At 34.2% G+C, this 14,959-nt stretch overlaps 3 protein-coding genes and 1 pseudogene across 3 annotated transcripts; 1 reads left to right on the top strand and 3 right to left on the bottom strand.

Annotated features, from left to right (window-relative positions):
- Positions 1-485: 485 nt before the first annotated feature.
- Positions 486-1,891, bottom strand: LOC114367769 (aspartic proteinase CDR1-like). Its single transcript, XM_028324961.1, has one exon. The coding sequence runs from the start codon at positions 1,824-1,826 to the stop codon at positions 486-488; it is 1,341 nt and encodes a 446-aa protein (XP_028180762.1). The 5' UTR covers positions 1,827-1,891.
- A 2,557-nt stretch (positions 1,892-4,448) lies between these two features.
- On the bottom strand, positions 4,449-5,795 carry LOC114367768 (aspartic proteinase CDR1-like). The gene has a single exon (XM_028324960.1). The coding sequence runs from the start codon at positions 5,793-5,795 to the stop codon at positions 4,449-4,451; it is 1,347 nt and encodes a 448-aa protein (XP_028180761.1).
- Positions 5,796-8,676: 2,881 nt separating this feature from the next.
- LOC114425587 lies at positions 8,677-9,901 on the bottom strand (annotated as a pseudogene).
- Positions 9,902-13,444: 3,543 nt separating this feature from the next.
- On the top strand, positions 13,445-14,170 carry LOC114425413 (defensin-like protein 183). The gene is made up of 2 exons (XM_028392334.1): positions 13,445-13,590; positions 13,703-14,170. Exons 1-2 carry the CDS (start codon positions 13,530-13,532, stop codon positions 14,044-14,046), a joined length of 405 nt encoding a protein of 134 aa, XP_028248135.1. The 5' UTR covers positions 13,445-13,529; the 3' UTR covers positions 14,047-14,170.
- The last annotated feature ends 789 nt before the right edge of the window (positions 14,171-14,959 follow it).

The following is a 14,959-nucleotide window of genomic DNA, read 5'->3' as shown; positions in this document are numbered from 1 at the left end:
AAATTAATGATATATTTATTTATTTTAAACCAATCATCTATATTTTTCTTATGATAACAAACTTTAGAAGAAATGAGAGACATTATTTTTGTTTATATTTTATACTATATTTTAAGCCTCAAAAGTTAAAAAATTAATAATTTTTTAATCATATCAATGTGTGTCTAACTGCATTGAAGTATTTTTTCTAAGTGTTTAAATTGTGCAAAACTGTCGATTTAAGTATTTAAGTCAATAATTATTTTTCTTATAATTAAACGCCTAATAAGAAGTGTCGGACATTGAAAACGTGTCTCTCATGTCAACACTTTGAACATTAGATGTATTTAAAATAATTATAGCCATATATGTACTATGAGAGAGCAACACACTGTTGATTTCCTTATTAGTGTGCAAATTATGCTTCTGGACATGCTCTTATATTAATGCACGGAAATTGCATTTTGGAGAACAAGTTCTGTGATTTATGATTGCATCCATAATCATCAACCGCTAAGAAGTTCACAATCAATTCTTTGGAAGTAAACAAATTGATTAACTAGGTCATATCCCACGTTGTAGCTCTGCTGGGCTAGCAATCCAATAACTGAAGGACTAATTGTAGTGTTAAGGATGCTGGCTGGACTTACAGTCATGCAAAATATGTCATCGCGTTGACTAAAAAAGCTTCCTGTGTCCAAAGCCAAATCTGCTCCATCAACAAAATGGAATGTAACCACTGGAAACCCAACTAGATCTCTACTTATAATCCCATAATAACACAGCTTCCATGGAGCATTTTCAAATATAACTTGTCTAAAGGACCATTTAAGGAGATTTCTAACTTCATTGTATAGTAATTTATGCGCACTGTCAACTAGGTAGGTGATAGTGGTCCCTGAGTCAAGGATCACTCCACCTGTGCCATTCCTTTTCATCTCAAATGTTTCTAGAGCTATGTCAAGCCTTTTTTCCCCTACACTTATGCCTTCCATGGTGACATAATAAAAGCCATGGTACACTTCAAAAGGTGTGGAATAGCCTTCAAGATCTGCCCCTTCACCTAGTCTCAATTGGTTGTAATTGTAATATGGATCAGCCAGGTTGCCTATGCAGTAAGAGAACTTTCGGCCAATTTGTGTTGCCAAAGAGTTAGGTCCATTGTTTAGTCCTAGTATTCCATTGTACCCGGGATCCGAATTAAATCCGATGTTGTGACCACATCCAATTATTACATCAGATATCTGAGAGGTACCTTCATCTGTTGTCTCGAAGACAAGAATGTCGCGGCCAAATGTTCCTGAGGCAGAGGAGTTGTCCACATAAGAGATGGTGAAAGGAATAGGGTCACATTTACAGCCCTTGAAGCCACAGGGTGTTTTGCACAGTGGGGAAAAGGTGGAAGACATTGAGGGGTCAAAGAGTAGACCTAAATGGTTGTCACAGTTTGTGCAAGGGTTGCACATGATCCACAAGATGTCACTGCCAGTGTCCATAACTACTAGTTGTGGGATGGAGGGTTGGCCTATTGAGAGATTGACCAGTATGGTTCTGCCAGTTAAGGAGGGAGAAACACTAGCTGTGTAGTCATTATTATAGACCAAAGAACCTTCTATCCTCGCTTGTATGTAGGCTAAACGTGCAGCCGAGTGTTCGATATCGAGTTCCATTCGGTCTTTGGCTGTTTCATTTGGCTTGTAGTGGGGATGGTGAACTGAGCCAGGGTGAATGAGTTTGGAGACCAGTCTCCGAGGTTTAGCCGATGAAACGGTGCTAGTTGATGAGAAACAACATGTTGAGAAGGATAACAGCAAAAGAAGATGCAATGGTTTATATGCAAATGCCATTGAGTATTGACCTTCTTTGTTATTGTGTTTGCTGTTTTGAGTTTAGGTAGGTTGTAGATATATATTTCTTCCAAGACATTTAGGATAGAAATATATAGTGAGAAAGAAACCTGTATGCTTTAACACACATATATTGATTGACATGGTGGAAGGTATGATTTGTATATATACAAAAGAAAATTGATGGCAGGGAATAAAAAAGTATAGGGCCTTTAACCAAGCACATGAAAGTTTTATGATCTTGTTTACTAGGACAATCTTTACATTCTCTGCCAAGAATCAATCTAGAAAACGAGGAACAACTTGTGTTATGATTTGATAATCTTTATTTTGAGCAAATCAACCAAAGAAGATTTCCTCTCCTCTTAGTGCTCGTGATGTCACCATCACACCAATGTTGGAAGAAATGAAGGGAAAGAAATGGAGATCTTTTTCCATAACGATAGGAGTAACGATTTCGCATGTAAACACCTTTCATAAACTATCTTTTTCGTCTTCAATCATGTTGCAATATTTGTGAGAAGTCAGGTTTCATTTTTTTTTTCATTTGGTATTTAGATCCATTGGTAAGAAAAAAAAATCTATGGTGAAACTGAAACTGAAGTTTGAACATGGCACATGGACCTCTTGAGACTTGAACACACAATTATTATTATTAATTAAATATTTGATAAGTGGTAGATGTACCCAGCGAAGTATGGAAGACGCTGGGAGTTTGTTGAGAGAAATGCTCCAGACAATAATGTGGCAGTTAAATAACATAATCAACAAGGAGGTGATACTGAAGTCAATAAGTGATTTCCTTGCCACTTTGTATGAGCAAGGAAGGGTTCAAGAAACTGTTTCAGTTCTCTAAGTAATTGATGTATGCTTTTTGATGTTTAAAGGTTGTCCACTGATAATCAAGGTTTCCACAAACAACAGAAGATTTATGAATGAAAGGATTTTTTGTTCAAGATCTTCAAGAGTTCCACCTTCCTCTTGCAAAAGTGGTTTGAATTTTGGACCTTGTGATGACAAAGATAAGATGTAAGCAATCTTACAACAAATAATGGTGGTTATATGACAACCATTATTGTTGTAAGACTTTGACTTCTATTATTGTAGAATTGCTGCTCTGTGTCAAGGGGAGCTAGATAAAGCAAATCAATCAGCGAAAAAAATGCATTCTGAGCTGTCAGAGTCTATGAATTGAACATGAGGGATAAAAAAGAAGAATTTTTTTTAGGAACTAGTCTCCCTGTGTTGTAGTAAAGAGAGCATGTGGATGAGAAGTGACACCTGCAGGTTAATTGTTCGTTATAATTAAGTTTCTAAGGTGTATATACATGTATAAATGCTTACCATTCCTTTAGTAATGAATCTTAATGTAATTAAACTGGTCAAACTAAAACGGCGCCTTAAAATATTACCTAAAGGATTGATGTCACCTTTTATTTATTATATAAATTAATAAATTCTTTGTTAGACAATTTTGGCATGGCATCCATGTTCCTTACAATTTCCATTCTTTTATCAAATTTATTGCCTTCTGCAACACTAAGTTTATTTGGTTAATTTGGGTGTGGCTCTCCTGTTGTCACTCCCCACTGTTAGATTGGGGTTATTAGTTTTATTGTCCAAAGCTTGGGCTTTTACTAGTACTGAATCTATTTTAATTAGTAAATAGGGTTATTAATTTATGGTATTGCAAAAATTATTTGCTAAGCCTCTGTCTTGTTGCTTTAATCATCGATCTGAAAGGGACAAATGACTAAAATGAAAGGGGGAACTAGCCTAAAATATACTGTACAAATAATGATGATTTTGTGATTTTTAACTGTGATAAAGAATTGTTTCAAGGATGAGACAATGAAAGCTCATTCAAGGTATTGTTTACATTTGACATTTCCGTTTGTTTCTTACAATTTTGTGCCATTGATTCAAGTCACAGGACTGAATCATGTCTTAGAAGTAAATGCTATATCTGGAGATTGATGAGAACTACGATATCCATAGTGGAGAATTCAAGCTATTGGTTAAAGGTATAGCAACAGAAGTAGGAACAGAATCATCTCAAATGTTGGATCATGTATGAAATCGCAGTTATATAATATGGATGATAAGCAGCTAGTTTGCCTTTTGGCTCCAATGCATAACTACTACCTTTCATGGCTCAACTATGCTCTCCCGTCTGCACTTTAACTTATGAAGTTGCTATAAAGGAACCTGTTGGACTCAGCACTGAGCCATTAAAAAGTATGCATTCACCTTTTGATGTCTTCGAGGCTGGAAAACAAGAACTGATGGCCTTTGGTATGACTTTAGACATGTATTAGGCACACTGTTCTCAAAGATTTATCTACGAAAAAATTAAGTCCTCCAGGATTTAACAGGCCCTTCCTGAACCAAAAACGTTATGTGTCTTTTTCTAACATTGACGTGAATCTTGTGTCTAAGTTTGTTCATAAAGAACACTACATTGCATATTCTTGTTAAATTTTTAAATAATTGCAGCCATTTATATGCTATGAGAGTAACGCGTTGCTGTTTATCTTGTTAGTGTACAAATTATGTTTCAGGACTTGCTCTAATATTTGGAGATCAAAAGTTGTGATTTGTGAATGCATATATCCACAATCATCAACCACTAAGAAGTTCACAATCAATTCTTTGGAAGTAAACAAATTGATTAACCAGGTCATATCCCACACTGTAACTCTGTTGGGCTAACAATCCAATAAGGGAAGGCTTACTTTTAAGGTTAAGGCTACTGACTGGACCTACAGTCATGCAAAACACGTTATCATTGAGTTGATTAAAAAAGCTTCCCGAATCCAAAGCCAAATCTGCTCCATCAGCAAAATGGAATGTAACCACAGGAAATCCAACTAGATCTCTACTTATACTCCCATAAAAGCACTGCATCCATGGGGATTTTTCAATTGTAGTTTGTCTAAAGGACCAACCAAGGAGATTTCTAACTTCTTTGGATAGTAATCTATGAACACTATCAACTAGGAAGGTGATAGTGCTTCCTGTGTCAATGATGACTCCACCTGTTCTATTCTTTTTCATTTCAAAAGTTTCTGGAGCTATGTCAAGCCTTTTTTCCCCTACACTTATGCCTTCCATGGTGACATAATAAAATCCATTGTACACTTCAAAAGGTGTGGAATAGCCTTCAAGATCTGCCCCTTCACCTAATATCAGTTGGTGATAATTGTAATATGGATCAGCCAGGTCGCCAATGCAGTATGAAAACTTTTGTCCGATTTTTGTTGCCAAAGAGTCAGGTCCATTGTTTAGTCCTAGTATTCCATTGTGCCCTGGATCTGTATCTTGTCCGATGTTGTGGCCACATCCAAATAGTACATCCGGTATCCGAGAGGTACCTTCATCAGTTGTCTCAAAGACAACCGTGTCACGGCCAAACATTCCTGAAGCAGTGGAGTTGTCTGCATAAGTGACGGTAAATGGAATAGGGTCACATCTACTACATCCCTTGAAGTCACAGGGTGTTTTGCATAGTGGGGAAAATGTGGAAGACATTGAGGGGTCAAAGAGTAGACCTAAATGATTGTCACAGTTTGTGCAAGGGGTGCACATGACCCACAAGATGTCACTGCCAGTGTCCATAACTACTAGTTGTGGTATGGGGGGTTGGCCTATTGAGATATTGGCCATTATGGTTCTACCAGTTAAGGAGGGAGAAACTCTAGCTTTGTACTCATTATTAGAGACCAAAGAACCTTCTATCCTTGCTTGTATATAAGCGAAACGTGCAGCCGAGTGTTGGATATCGAGCTCCATTCGGTCTTTGGCGGTTTCATTTGGCTTATAGTGGGGATGGTGAACTGAGCCAGGGTGAATGAGTTTGGAGACCAGTCTCTGAGGTTTAACAGATGAAATGGTGCTAGTTGATGAGAAACAACATGTTGATAAGGATAACAGCAAAAGAAGATGCAATGGTTCATGTGCAAATGTCATTGTATATTGATCTTCTTTGTGGCTGAATTTTTTGTTTCAGTTTAGGTAGGTTGTAGATATATATAGCTCCCAAGACATTCATGATTGAAATTTATAGTGAGAAGGAAATCTTTAGGCTTTATAAGATATGTATTGATTGACCTGGTGGAAGGTGTGATTTGCATATATAAAAGAGAATTGATGGCAGGGAATGGAAAATTAAAGGGCATTTAAAAGGTACCCAGCACATGAAAATTGCATGATCTTGTTTACTAGGACCATTTTTGCAATATCTCTTCCAAGAATCAATCTAGGAAACAAGGAACAACTTGTGTTATGATTTGATAGTCTTTATTTTGAGCAAATCAACTAATGAAGATTTCCTCTCTTTTCTTATAAACAGAGAGAATATTTTTGTATGATAGGAGTATAGAATTTTACTTATAAACGAACACATTTTTTTAAACTATTTCTATCATCATCCATGTCTGTCCATGTTGGAATTGGTGAGAGGTTAGTAAAAATTAGTGCCTGTACAGGTTTCATTTTCTTTTTCCATTTTGGTGTGGAGATAAATCGGTTAAGAAAAAAAAAATCTATGGTGGAACTAAAACTGACACTACAAGCAAACCATAAACTGAGATTTTTCAAGAGAGAAGAAAACAAAAAGCAGAAAATTAGAATCTCAGGAAGGTAATTCCCATAACCTCTGATTGCAGCAAGGAATTCAGCACAAAACCTAAATATCCTCACAGTATGATTTTTTTAAATTGCGGTTCGCAACCGAAATTGCAATCGCAACGTTATGGTTTTTCAACTGTCTGCAACTGTAATTGCATCTGCATCAGCCGCATTTTGCTGCAGTTACCGGTAATGTAAAGGTTTTTTGACTCATGACAACCACAATTATTTAAAACCTGATCCTCACAATTGGAACCCATCTTATAGCTAATATATCCGTATAAAACTTACCTTCCCGATAGATATGGCGTAATATGAAAGATCAATCCTTGGCTATGAGGTTACAAATAATTTGTAACTCATTAGCATGGTGATGATGAATTTGACAACCTGTTTCGTATCAAAGACACACAAAATATTTTAAAAACCTTCTTCCCAACACAAAAGGATCCCATGCAAAAGAGCCATTCTTTCAGCCTGCAATATATTTGACTCCCCCACATTGCCATCAAAGCCAAGTATGAATTTCCCACTATGATCTTTGCAAATAGCATCAAATCCAGTCTTTTCTGAATTTGTCAAAGAACTACCATCAGCATTTAACCTAACAAGATCTGTACCTCCCCGCCATGCTTTTAAATAACATTCCACAATCACAATCGTGGTCGCAATGTCAAAGTATTTTGACTCATCATAACACAATTGCAACCGCAATTGTGACCACATCAGTAAGGTTTTATGACTCACTGTAACACAACCGCAGCCACTATCACATTTTAAAACAATATTATTGCTCCCCGCTATTATAGAAGCAATGTAAACACTATACTCGAATTGTGATTAATTTGTCTCGTTCAATTCCAAAGTGTTTGTGCAATGTGCTCACTTATTTCTTTTGAAATTAAATTCAATAAAATGAAGAATAGTAAATAACAAGATGAAAATTGGAAAATACAGAATATTAGAATTGATTTGGCTTGTAAAATGATCACAAAGGGATGCAAAAGGAATAGAGAAAAAATGTATGGATTTAACACCGTAAAAAGTCTTACAGAATTATTTTATCACAATCCATATATATGATAAGTTTGTTAACTTTTAAAATAATTATTTTAAAGTAATTCAAATGATACTTGTGATTGGATGACAATATTAATGATCATTTTATGAATTTGGAATTATCTAATTTTCCCTATAAGTTTAGGCTTATTATATATCACTTTATATAATAAAAAATATGAAAGCTAAATGAATATAATAAGCATAATCGTATAAATATGATTACCTTCTACAATTTGATATTAATTGATTGTCCTGAAAGTTTTGGAAAGAAATTCTATGTTGTCTCGATTTTAAAATTTATACCAATCTATTTGTTATAAACATGATTTAAATACTGTAATTTATTAATTAATGTAAAAAATTAGCTGATAAAAGATACTAATTCATTCAAAACTTATTTTGTAGAAATTTTTTTGGGGGTACCAATGTAAAATACACAAAAAATGTTGATGATAAAATTCATAAAATAATAAAAGTTGGAAGGTAAAATCTGTGAAAATGAAATTTGGGTAATAAAATTTGTAAAAATATAAAAGTTAGATAGTAAAATTTACGGGAAAAAAAGTTTAATCCTAAAATTTACACAATCATGAAAGTTAGGTGGTAAAGTATACATGCTTTTTTTTTATTAGGGTAATAGCATTTGCTATTATTTTATTAAGACAATTGCCACCAAAAGTTTTAGTGGCTTTTACATTGTCGGTAAAAGGGAACCAAAAGTTACTTTCGGCGTAGTATTTTATGTAGGGTTTCATGGGAATCACGTGTATGGCTATAGTGGTTTTGGCTTGTAATTACTCCAAAGTATATTGGTGTCTGGTGTTGCCGATTGTACGTCGGGTGTTGGTTTTTGTGGTGGGTTGAAATCTTGTTTTAAGTATAGAATGTGGGTCTTTCTTGGTTAATTAGCTGAAGCTGGTGGTGGGTTTTATTAATGGTTACGAAATATCCGTGCTTACTGGGGCATAGTAGCTAGTATATATCTTTTAACCATTAAGTTGGGTATTATAAGATAAAATTATTTTATTTTTTATTTAATGAGTAGTGAAAGAATTATAAGACAGAGTCACAGATTGCCAGACAACAACAAAACATACGTACTGTCAAAACTCTCTAAGTTAATAATAAATACATAACCCTTCTAATATTTGTTTGATTTCATACACTATTAAAGACTTTTATTCTATCAATATATAGGAAAATCACATGTATTATTGATTGTAGATCATGTGCTCTGTGCTCTAGTCAGCCCACGATCAAGCATACTTAATAAAGAAAAACCGAACATACATTATCAACATCTAAAAACGAGGAACCAGAACTTTGAAATTAAACTGCAATCATTGCAGTAGTCCTGGACACAATAACTAACAGGATATTTCGTAGCTCCAAATATGTGCTATAACTAGGATACATACATATCCTCGTAGAAGACTAATTTGAAAAGCTGCATAAGTGCTGTCTCTGGAAAAATATGCTGACAATGACACGGTCTCCATCTGGGTTTGGAAGAATTGCTGCCCTATCTTCTTGAAACTGATGACTTACTAAACCAAAGAGCACAGGCTTTCCCAAACCAGAAATCTGCTTCATACACTGGCATGGTCATCAAGCTTGTGAGTATAGTAGGATGTTATGATCCCCAGCATAGGGGACATTCAGACGGCGTCCTTGTCCCATGAAATTAAAAAGCCCTTATGTGATCGAATTGCTCTTGCCCTAAAATAACATTCAATTGTGACCTTATAAACTCATCCGTAATCACATGAGCTGCTTCCCTTATCTTTTGATGATGGCTGATGTGGTAATTTGAGTAGTGTTCGATCAAGAAATGGAATTTCATTAGGGTCTAGTTCTTCTCCTCAAGTCAGCTTTGCCCATCTGAGATCGATCATGAAGTGAATGATGCCGGTTGCATCAGTCAATGAATGAGAGATAACAACTCCAATGGCAAGACATTCACCTCCATGGAACCTTGTTGTTAATTGCAGTAGAAGTAGTAGGGGAATCTCCTCTATAGGTTGAGTATAATAAACTTTTGGAACAAGTTCCTCGGTGGACTCGGAGGGTGAAAAGTCTCCATAATCACCAAATGTTTTTGTAGTTTTGGCTTCAAGCAATGTTACTCCCTTTGCGTTACAATCCACTTCCATTCGACCACTTTTTGTGAAGCTCAGCCTGCCAGCTACATGATAGTAACATACCGAAAGCTTTCTATAAGAGTTTCTCATCCTCTCAATGGTGTGGCTGTATTGTTTTGCTTTGTAAATGTACATATTGGGCACATTAAGAAGGTGCCCGATGTCACTATCGGACAGCCATAAAGGATCATTGGGAGTTGGTCGATTTGGAGTGACATTTTAAGAACCCACAATGGCTACCATGTTTGTGCTTGAAGGCTTGAATGGGCTTGAGGCTGTATATATGCATACCTCTCTCTGGAGCTCTTTGATTATAGCACTTTGAAGGATTCATCAATGATTTTTTTTTAACCTTTTTGTATAGGGTAGAAATATTTTCATGTGAGAAAAAATTTAGTGAAACATTTGGATTCTAAATATCAGGAGTTATATATATATATATATATATATATATATATATATCTTATTATTTTTTCCTTGAGATCCGTCTCTTACTCTTAATTAGGTGTCATATTCTGAGGCCTGTCTTTTATCATAATCCTTTTCAATTATAGCTAGGTGTAACATGATTTTAGAGTGGTTTTTTTTTTATTTTATTTTGGCTAAATTGTACTTTTGGTCCCCTACTTTAATTCTAATTTTGCATTTGTTTCCCTGTGACATTGATTATCACGTGTTAACGTCTGAGAGACACCTTGAATTTTTTTTTATCCATGTGTGGTAAAATTTTTGCCAATGAAATGAGGCATTTTGACTGGCCTTCTTGGATCTGATCGAATCCAAACCCAAACCCTAATCTAATCCCAAAAATCTTTTTTGTCTCTCTCGATCAATCGAACCTGCGAGCAAGACTGTCTCTCTCCCAAGCCATGCAACCACTCCAGAGAGGTTTCCTTTTTCGTTTTCTCCGATTTCTCCATCGATTCTGCCAGGCATGACTCCCGACATCCACGTTGCCCTTAATATCAATCCCAAGGGCCTCCTTTACAATGTCGCCACCGGTGCTTTCGCAGGTATCCTCAATTCTCCTTTTCCAATCGCAATTTCCTTTTTCCTTTTTCCATCCTGCTCAATTGGATTCGTTCAATTTTTTTTGTTCAATTTGATGCAGGGGTTATTGCTGCTACGTTTGTGTGTCCTTTAGATGTCATCAAAACTAGGTTTCATGTTCACGGTGTCCCGCAGCTCACACATGGATGTGCTAAAGGTATAACTTTTTTTGTTTGTTTTATTTAACTCTTTCATTCTAAATGAGTTGTTTCCATCATTTTCAGATTTGAGCTTGCTAATACTATTATTGTATGAAGGATATAACAACATTGGGAAAAGTTTATTATTGGTTGGTGGAGTAGTTCTTGACCTTCTTGTGGTGCCTCTGCTCCTGCTTCCTCCACCGGCCGAACGAATTTGCGAGAATGGCGTGGCTCAGCGAGTTTGGCCTTTGGCAGTGGTGGTGAGGACGCAGTCTATGGCAGCACAGACTTGGAGGGCGGAGGTAGGATTGCTGTTGCGGCAGATTGCGTGGAAGAGGTTGGAAGAGTGAGGCGGTGTTCGGTATGGGAAGTCCAGGGAGTGAGAGCTAAGGAGTTTTGGTGTGTGATTTTGCGGCACTTGTTGTTTTGATTGGATTGTTGCAGCAAAGTAAGGGAATGGAGGTTTGAGTGCAAGTAAGGGAAGCAAGGATATCTCCACCGGAATCTCGTCGGAGAAATCATTGCGGAAGACGTACAGTAATTCTAGGCTTGTGCAGTTTAAGAGAGGTGAAATGGTGCCATTTAAGCGGTTTTTATGGAGGTCGAGGAAGTGAAGGTAGGTTAGTGTGTAGAGGGTATCCAAAGGAGACATTTTTCTTAATTTTACACGAGAGAGGCACCTTGATTTTAGGGTTTTTTTAGGGTAATTTTTTTATACCACATATGGGTTAAAAAATGCTTTTGAACTAATCTCTTAGACGTTGACACGTGACAGTTAACCTTAACGTTCAATTGAGGCGTCTGGAATCGACGTCTGGAACCAACATTGTAGGATTTTATAAAAAAGGGATCAAATTTGTGAATTAAATTAACGGGGAATCAAATGTTAAATTGGAGCTAAAGTGGGAGATCAAAAGTGTAATTTTATCTTTTATTTTTTTGTTTTCCCATTATAATTCAATGGTTACCTCATTTAGGTCCATTCATTTTCATGCCACTTTAATTTCCATGGTTGTTTGTGCACTTTACATTACTTTTATATTTGACATTTTAAAAAATAACAAACAATAATAAAATTTAAAATAAAAAATAATTTTAAATGAGTTTTCTATTTATTAATTTTTTATTTATAGAAATCAAAAACAAAATTTTATAACAACTCACGAACTATGTTCAACTAACTTAATTAAATTTTCTAAAAAATTTAGATTGTGTTTTATATTTATTTTATTACTTACAAATTTTATTGTCAACATAATGATAAAATGCATAAAAATAAAAAAATTAAATGATAAAATTCCTAAAATGATGAAACATAAATGGTAAAATTCATTAAAATAAAACTTGAGTGATAAAATCTGCAAAATGATAAAAGTTGGAGGATAAAATTTGTGAAAAAAAAATTAAATTTTAAAATTTTCAAAATCATGAAAGTTAAATGGTAAAATTTACAATTAAGTCGTTTTTAATATACAAATTTCCATAATATTTGTTTCTACTTAAATGTTTTACCATGAAAAAATATTGTTTAGACATTTGAAAATAATATACTCATCATATAAACAATATTGATTCTTTAAATAAGAACGTTCTTGATAAATTAAATATGTATTGTGTTATTTATTTGCCTATAAAATATGCTAAAACAATCGGGTTACCCATATGAAGGAATGAATGTGCATCCTGTTAGTTATTATAAAAAACAACTTTAGAAAAATTGTTTTCATTTATTTTACAAATTCTAAGGATAATAATTTAAATAAGGTGAATAAATAATATAATGAATAAAAAATAATTACTAAATTTTAAATAAATTTATAAAAAAAATAATTAACAATTATAAATTTTTTGTTTTACACATAAATAATATATGAGAGAAAAATGAAAGATGAAACATTAAATGTGAGTCACAGTAATTGGATTCAAAATAACACAATTATCTAAATTCTATGCAATTGTTTAACTCAATTTTGACTTTTGGTCAATTAGACAAACACTTTAATTAAATATTACCACGTTCGTTTTACATCTTTTTAGTTACTTTTGTACAATTTTTTTTTATTTATCCATTTTAAAAGTAACAATTAATTCATGTCATTTATTCCCACATTCATTAAGTATTCAATATATATTAAATAATTTTTAATAGGTAACTATCTTTTTAGTCCCTACATTTTTAGATTTTTTATTTTTGGTCCCCAGGTTTTTGCATTTTTTAGTCTAAATTTATTTTCCATATTTTTTGTCCATAAAATTCTTTTCGTACTTACTTTTCATACTTTTTACGATCCATATTATTCGTATATAAATATTAAATACATATATAAAATTATATAATTTAATCTAATCCGTCCATCTCACGGATTTAAAATCTAATTTGTATTTGAAGTTTTACAGGTGTGATCATCAAGTACACTTTATTAAGTAGCTAGCTATTGACCCAATTAATGCATTCAATTATATTTCTTCAATGTGAAGTTTATTATAAATGACATTTAATAATTTATTCAATTTTTTATGAATATCATTTAATAACCATAAATTAATGTTGCTAACATGCAAACAATATTTATGGAGAACTTCCTATAAAACTTCAACTAATAAGGCAGGAACTAGAACATCAAAATCACATTGAGACAGCAAGCCTAAAGGAAACAAGGAATAATATTTCTATCTAAATGGTGCACCGCATCTCAAACTATGTTCCTCTCTTCATCATTTTGATTCTTTTGGTAACAGGTTAGTCTCTTGCTTAAAAAATCGTGTTGCTAGTTAAAGTACTACAAATGATATGAAAACTCAATAATATTTTCCTTCATGTTTTAATTTTGTTATATATTATGTTGAATAGTGCAAAAACAAGTGGAAGGATTGACATGTTCGAGATATTTCGGTTTATGTTCCGACACGAGAAATTGTGATCTTAGGTGTAAAGCCCGCAATAAGCATGCAGAGGGGCACTGTGATGATGACTTCAACTGTACTTGTATTTACCCTTGTGACTCTCCTCAGCCAAATAAAGACACCGAGCCTATAAGGAAGTGCACTAGTGGCCTTGGACTTTGCAGTGTTGATCACTGCTATGATGATTGTTGCAATTCAAAATGTGCTAAACAATTCAAAGAGGGTATAGGACATTGTGAAATAGTGGGTTCGATGGGTACCATCTTGTGTACCTGTGATTATGTCTGCTGAGTTTATAAAAAATTATGGCATATTTTATATCTCTAGGTTGAGTATCGATCTATTTACTATTTACCTCTGGGATAAATATGTCATGAACTGCAAACAAATAAATAAATCCACATTTTTTTTGGAAGTGTTTGTATGTAGGTCTTACGTATATTTATCTTATATCAAATTTGTGAGAATAAAGAATAATCAGATTTGTAACTTGTTAAATATGAGACTAATGTAAAAATATACATATACGAATATCTAAACATGCAAATCAATTAAATGACATATTTAGATCAAACAACGGAAAATAAAATATTACGAGCGTACCTCCAGCCATTGCAAATTGAATGGGAAGCGGCGCACACACGAATCTGAAAGACAGTTTTATTCTTCCAGACCCTTACTCACTCTGAATAGATGGTGTATTTTTTTTTTTGAATAGAGAAGTGGGTTTGGTGATACAAAACTGAGAGCACCCCATCCTATTTATAGAGTCTGTCCATCACAGAACTCTCAACTTGTTATCAGAACGTGAGATAGGAAGTTATCAGACATGAGATAAGAACAATACGTGAGATAAATGATGGGTACGTGATTTGTTACTGAAGGTGGTTGCAAAGATATGGGTTGAATGTGGATGAAAAATGGACCAGATTCAGAAATAACAAAATGTTCCAAAATAAAAATAAATAAAGCACGTGGAACGTGATTTGTTACGTGGGCTTCCAACATTCTCCCACTTGGTCCATTTAACTCAACATCAACCATAACAAGAAACATAATATATGAGTCATGGCGATAGGTCCTCTGATGATGAGTAGTATCTTCCATGTACCACAATATATCAAGTCTCTCAACAATAGCTCTCAACTTAATGAATAAACCATATGTTTATTCTATATCTAAACCGAATGATTTTTCTCGAAAT

The sequence above is a fragment of the Glycine soja genome, chromosome 9, assembly GCF_004193775.1.
Source record: "Glycine soja cultivar W05 chromosome 9, ASM419377v2, whole genome shotgun sequence".
In the NCBI taxonomy this organism is placed as follows: Eukaryota; Viridiplantae; Streptophyta; class Magnoliopsida; order Fabales; family Fabaceae; genus Glycine; species Glycine soja.
The sequence above is the reverse complement of the archived record's forward strand: the minus strand, read 5'-3'. Positions and strand labels throughout refer to the sequence as shown.

Excerpts from the sequence above, each read along its gene's own strand:
- LOC114425413 (XM_028392334.1), top strand. The coding sequence starts at position 13,530 with ATGGTGCACCGCATCTCAAACTATGTTCCTCTCTTCATCATTTTGATT. Across the intron at positions 13,591-13,702 it reads TTTGATTCTTTTGGTAACAG|TGCAAAAACAAGTGGAAGGA; the intron begins GTTAGTCTCTTG and ends TATGTTGAATAG.
- LOC114367769 (XM_028324961.1), bottom strand. The coding sequence starts at position 1,826 with ATGGCATTTGCATATAAACCATTGCATCTTCTTTTGCTGTTATCCTTC.
- LOC114367768 (XM_028324960.1), bottom strand. The coding sequence starts at position 5,795 with ATGACATTTGCACATGAACCATTGCATCTTCTTTTGCTGTTATCCTTA.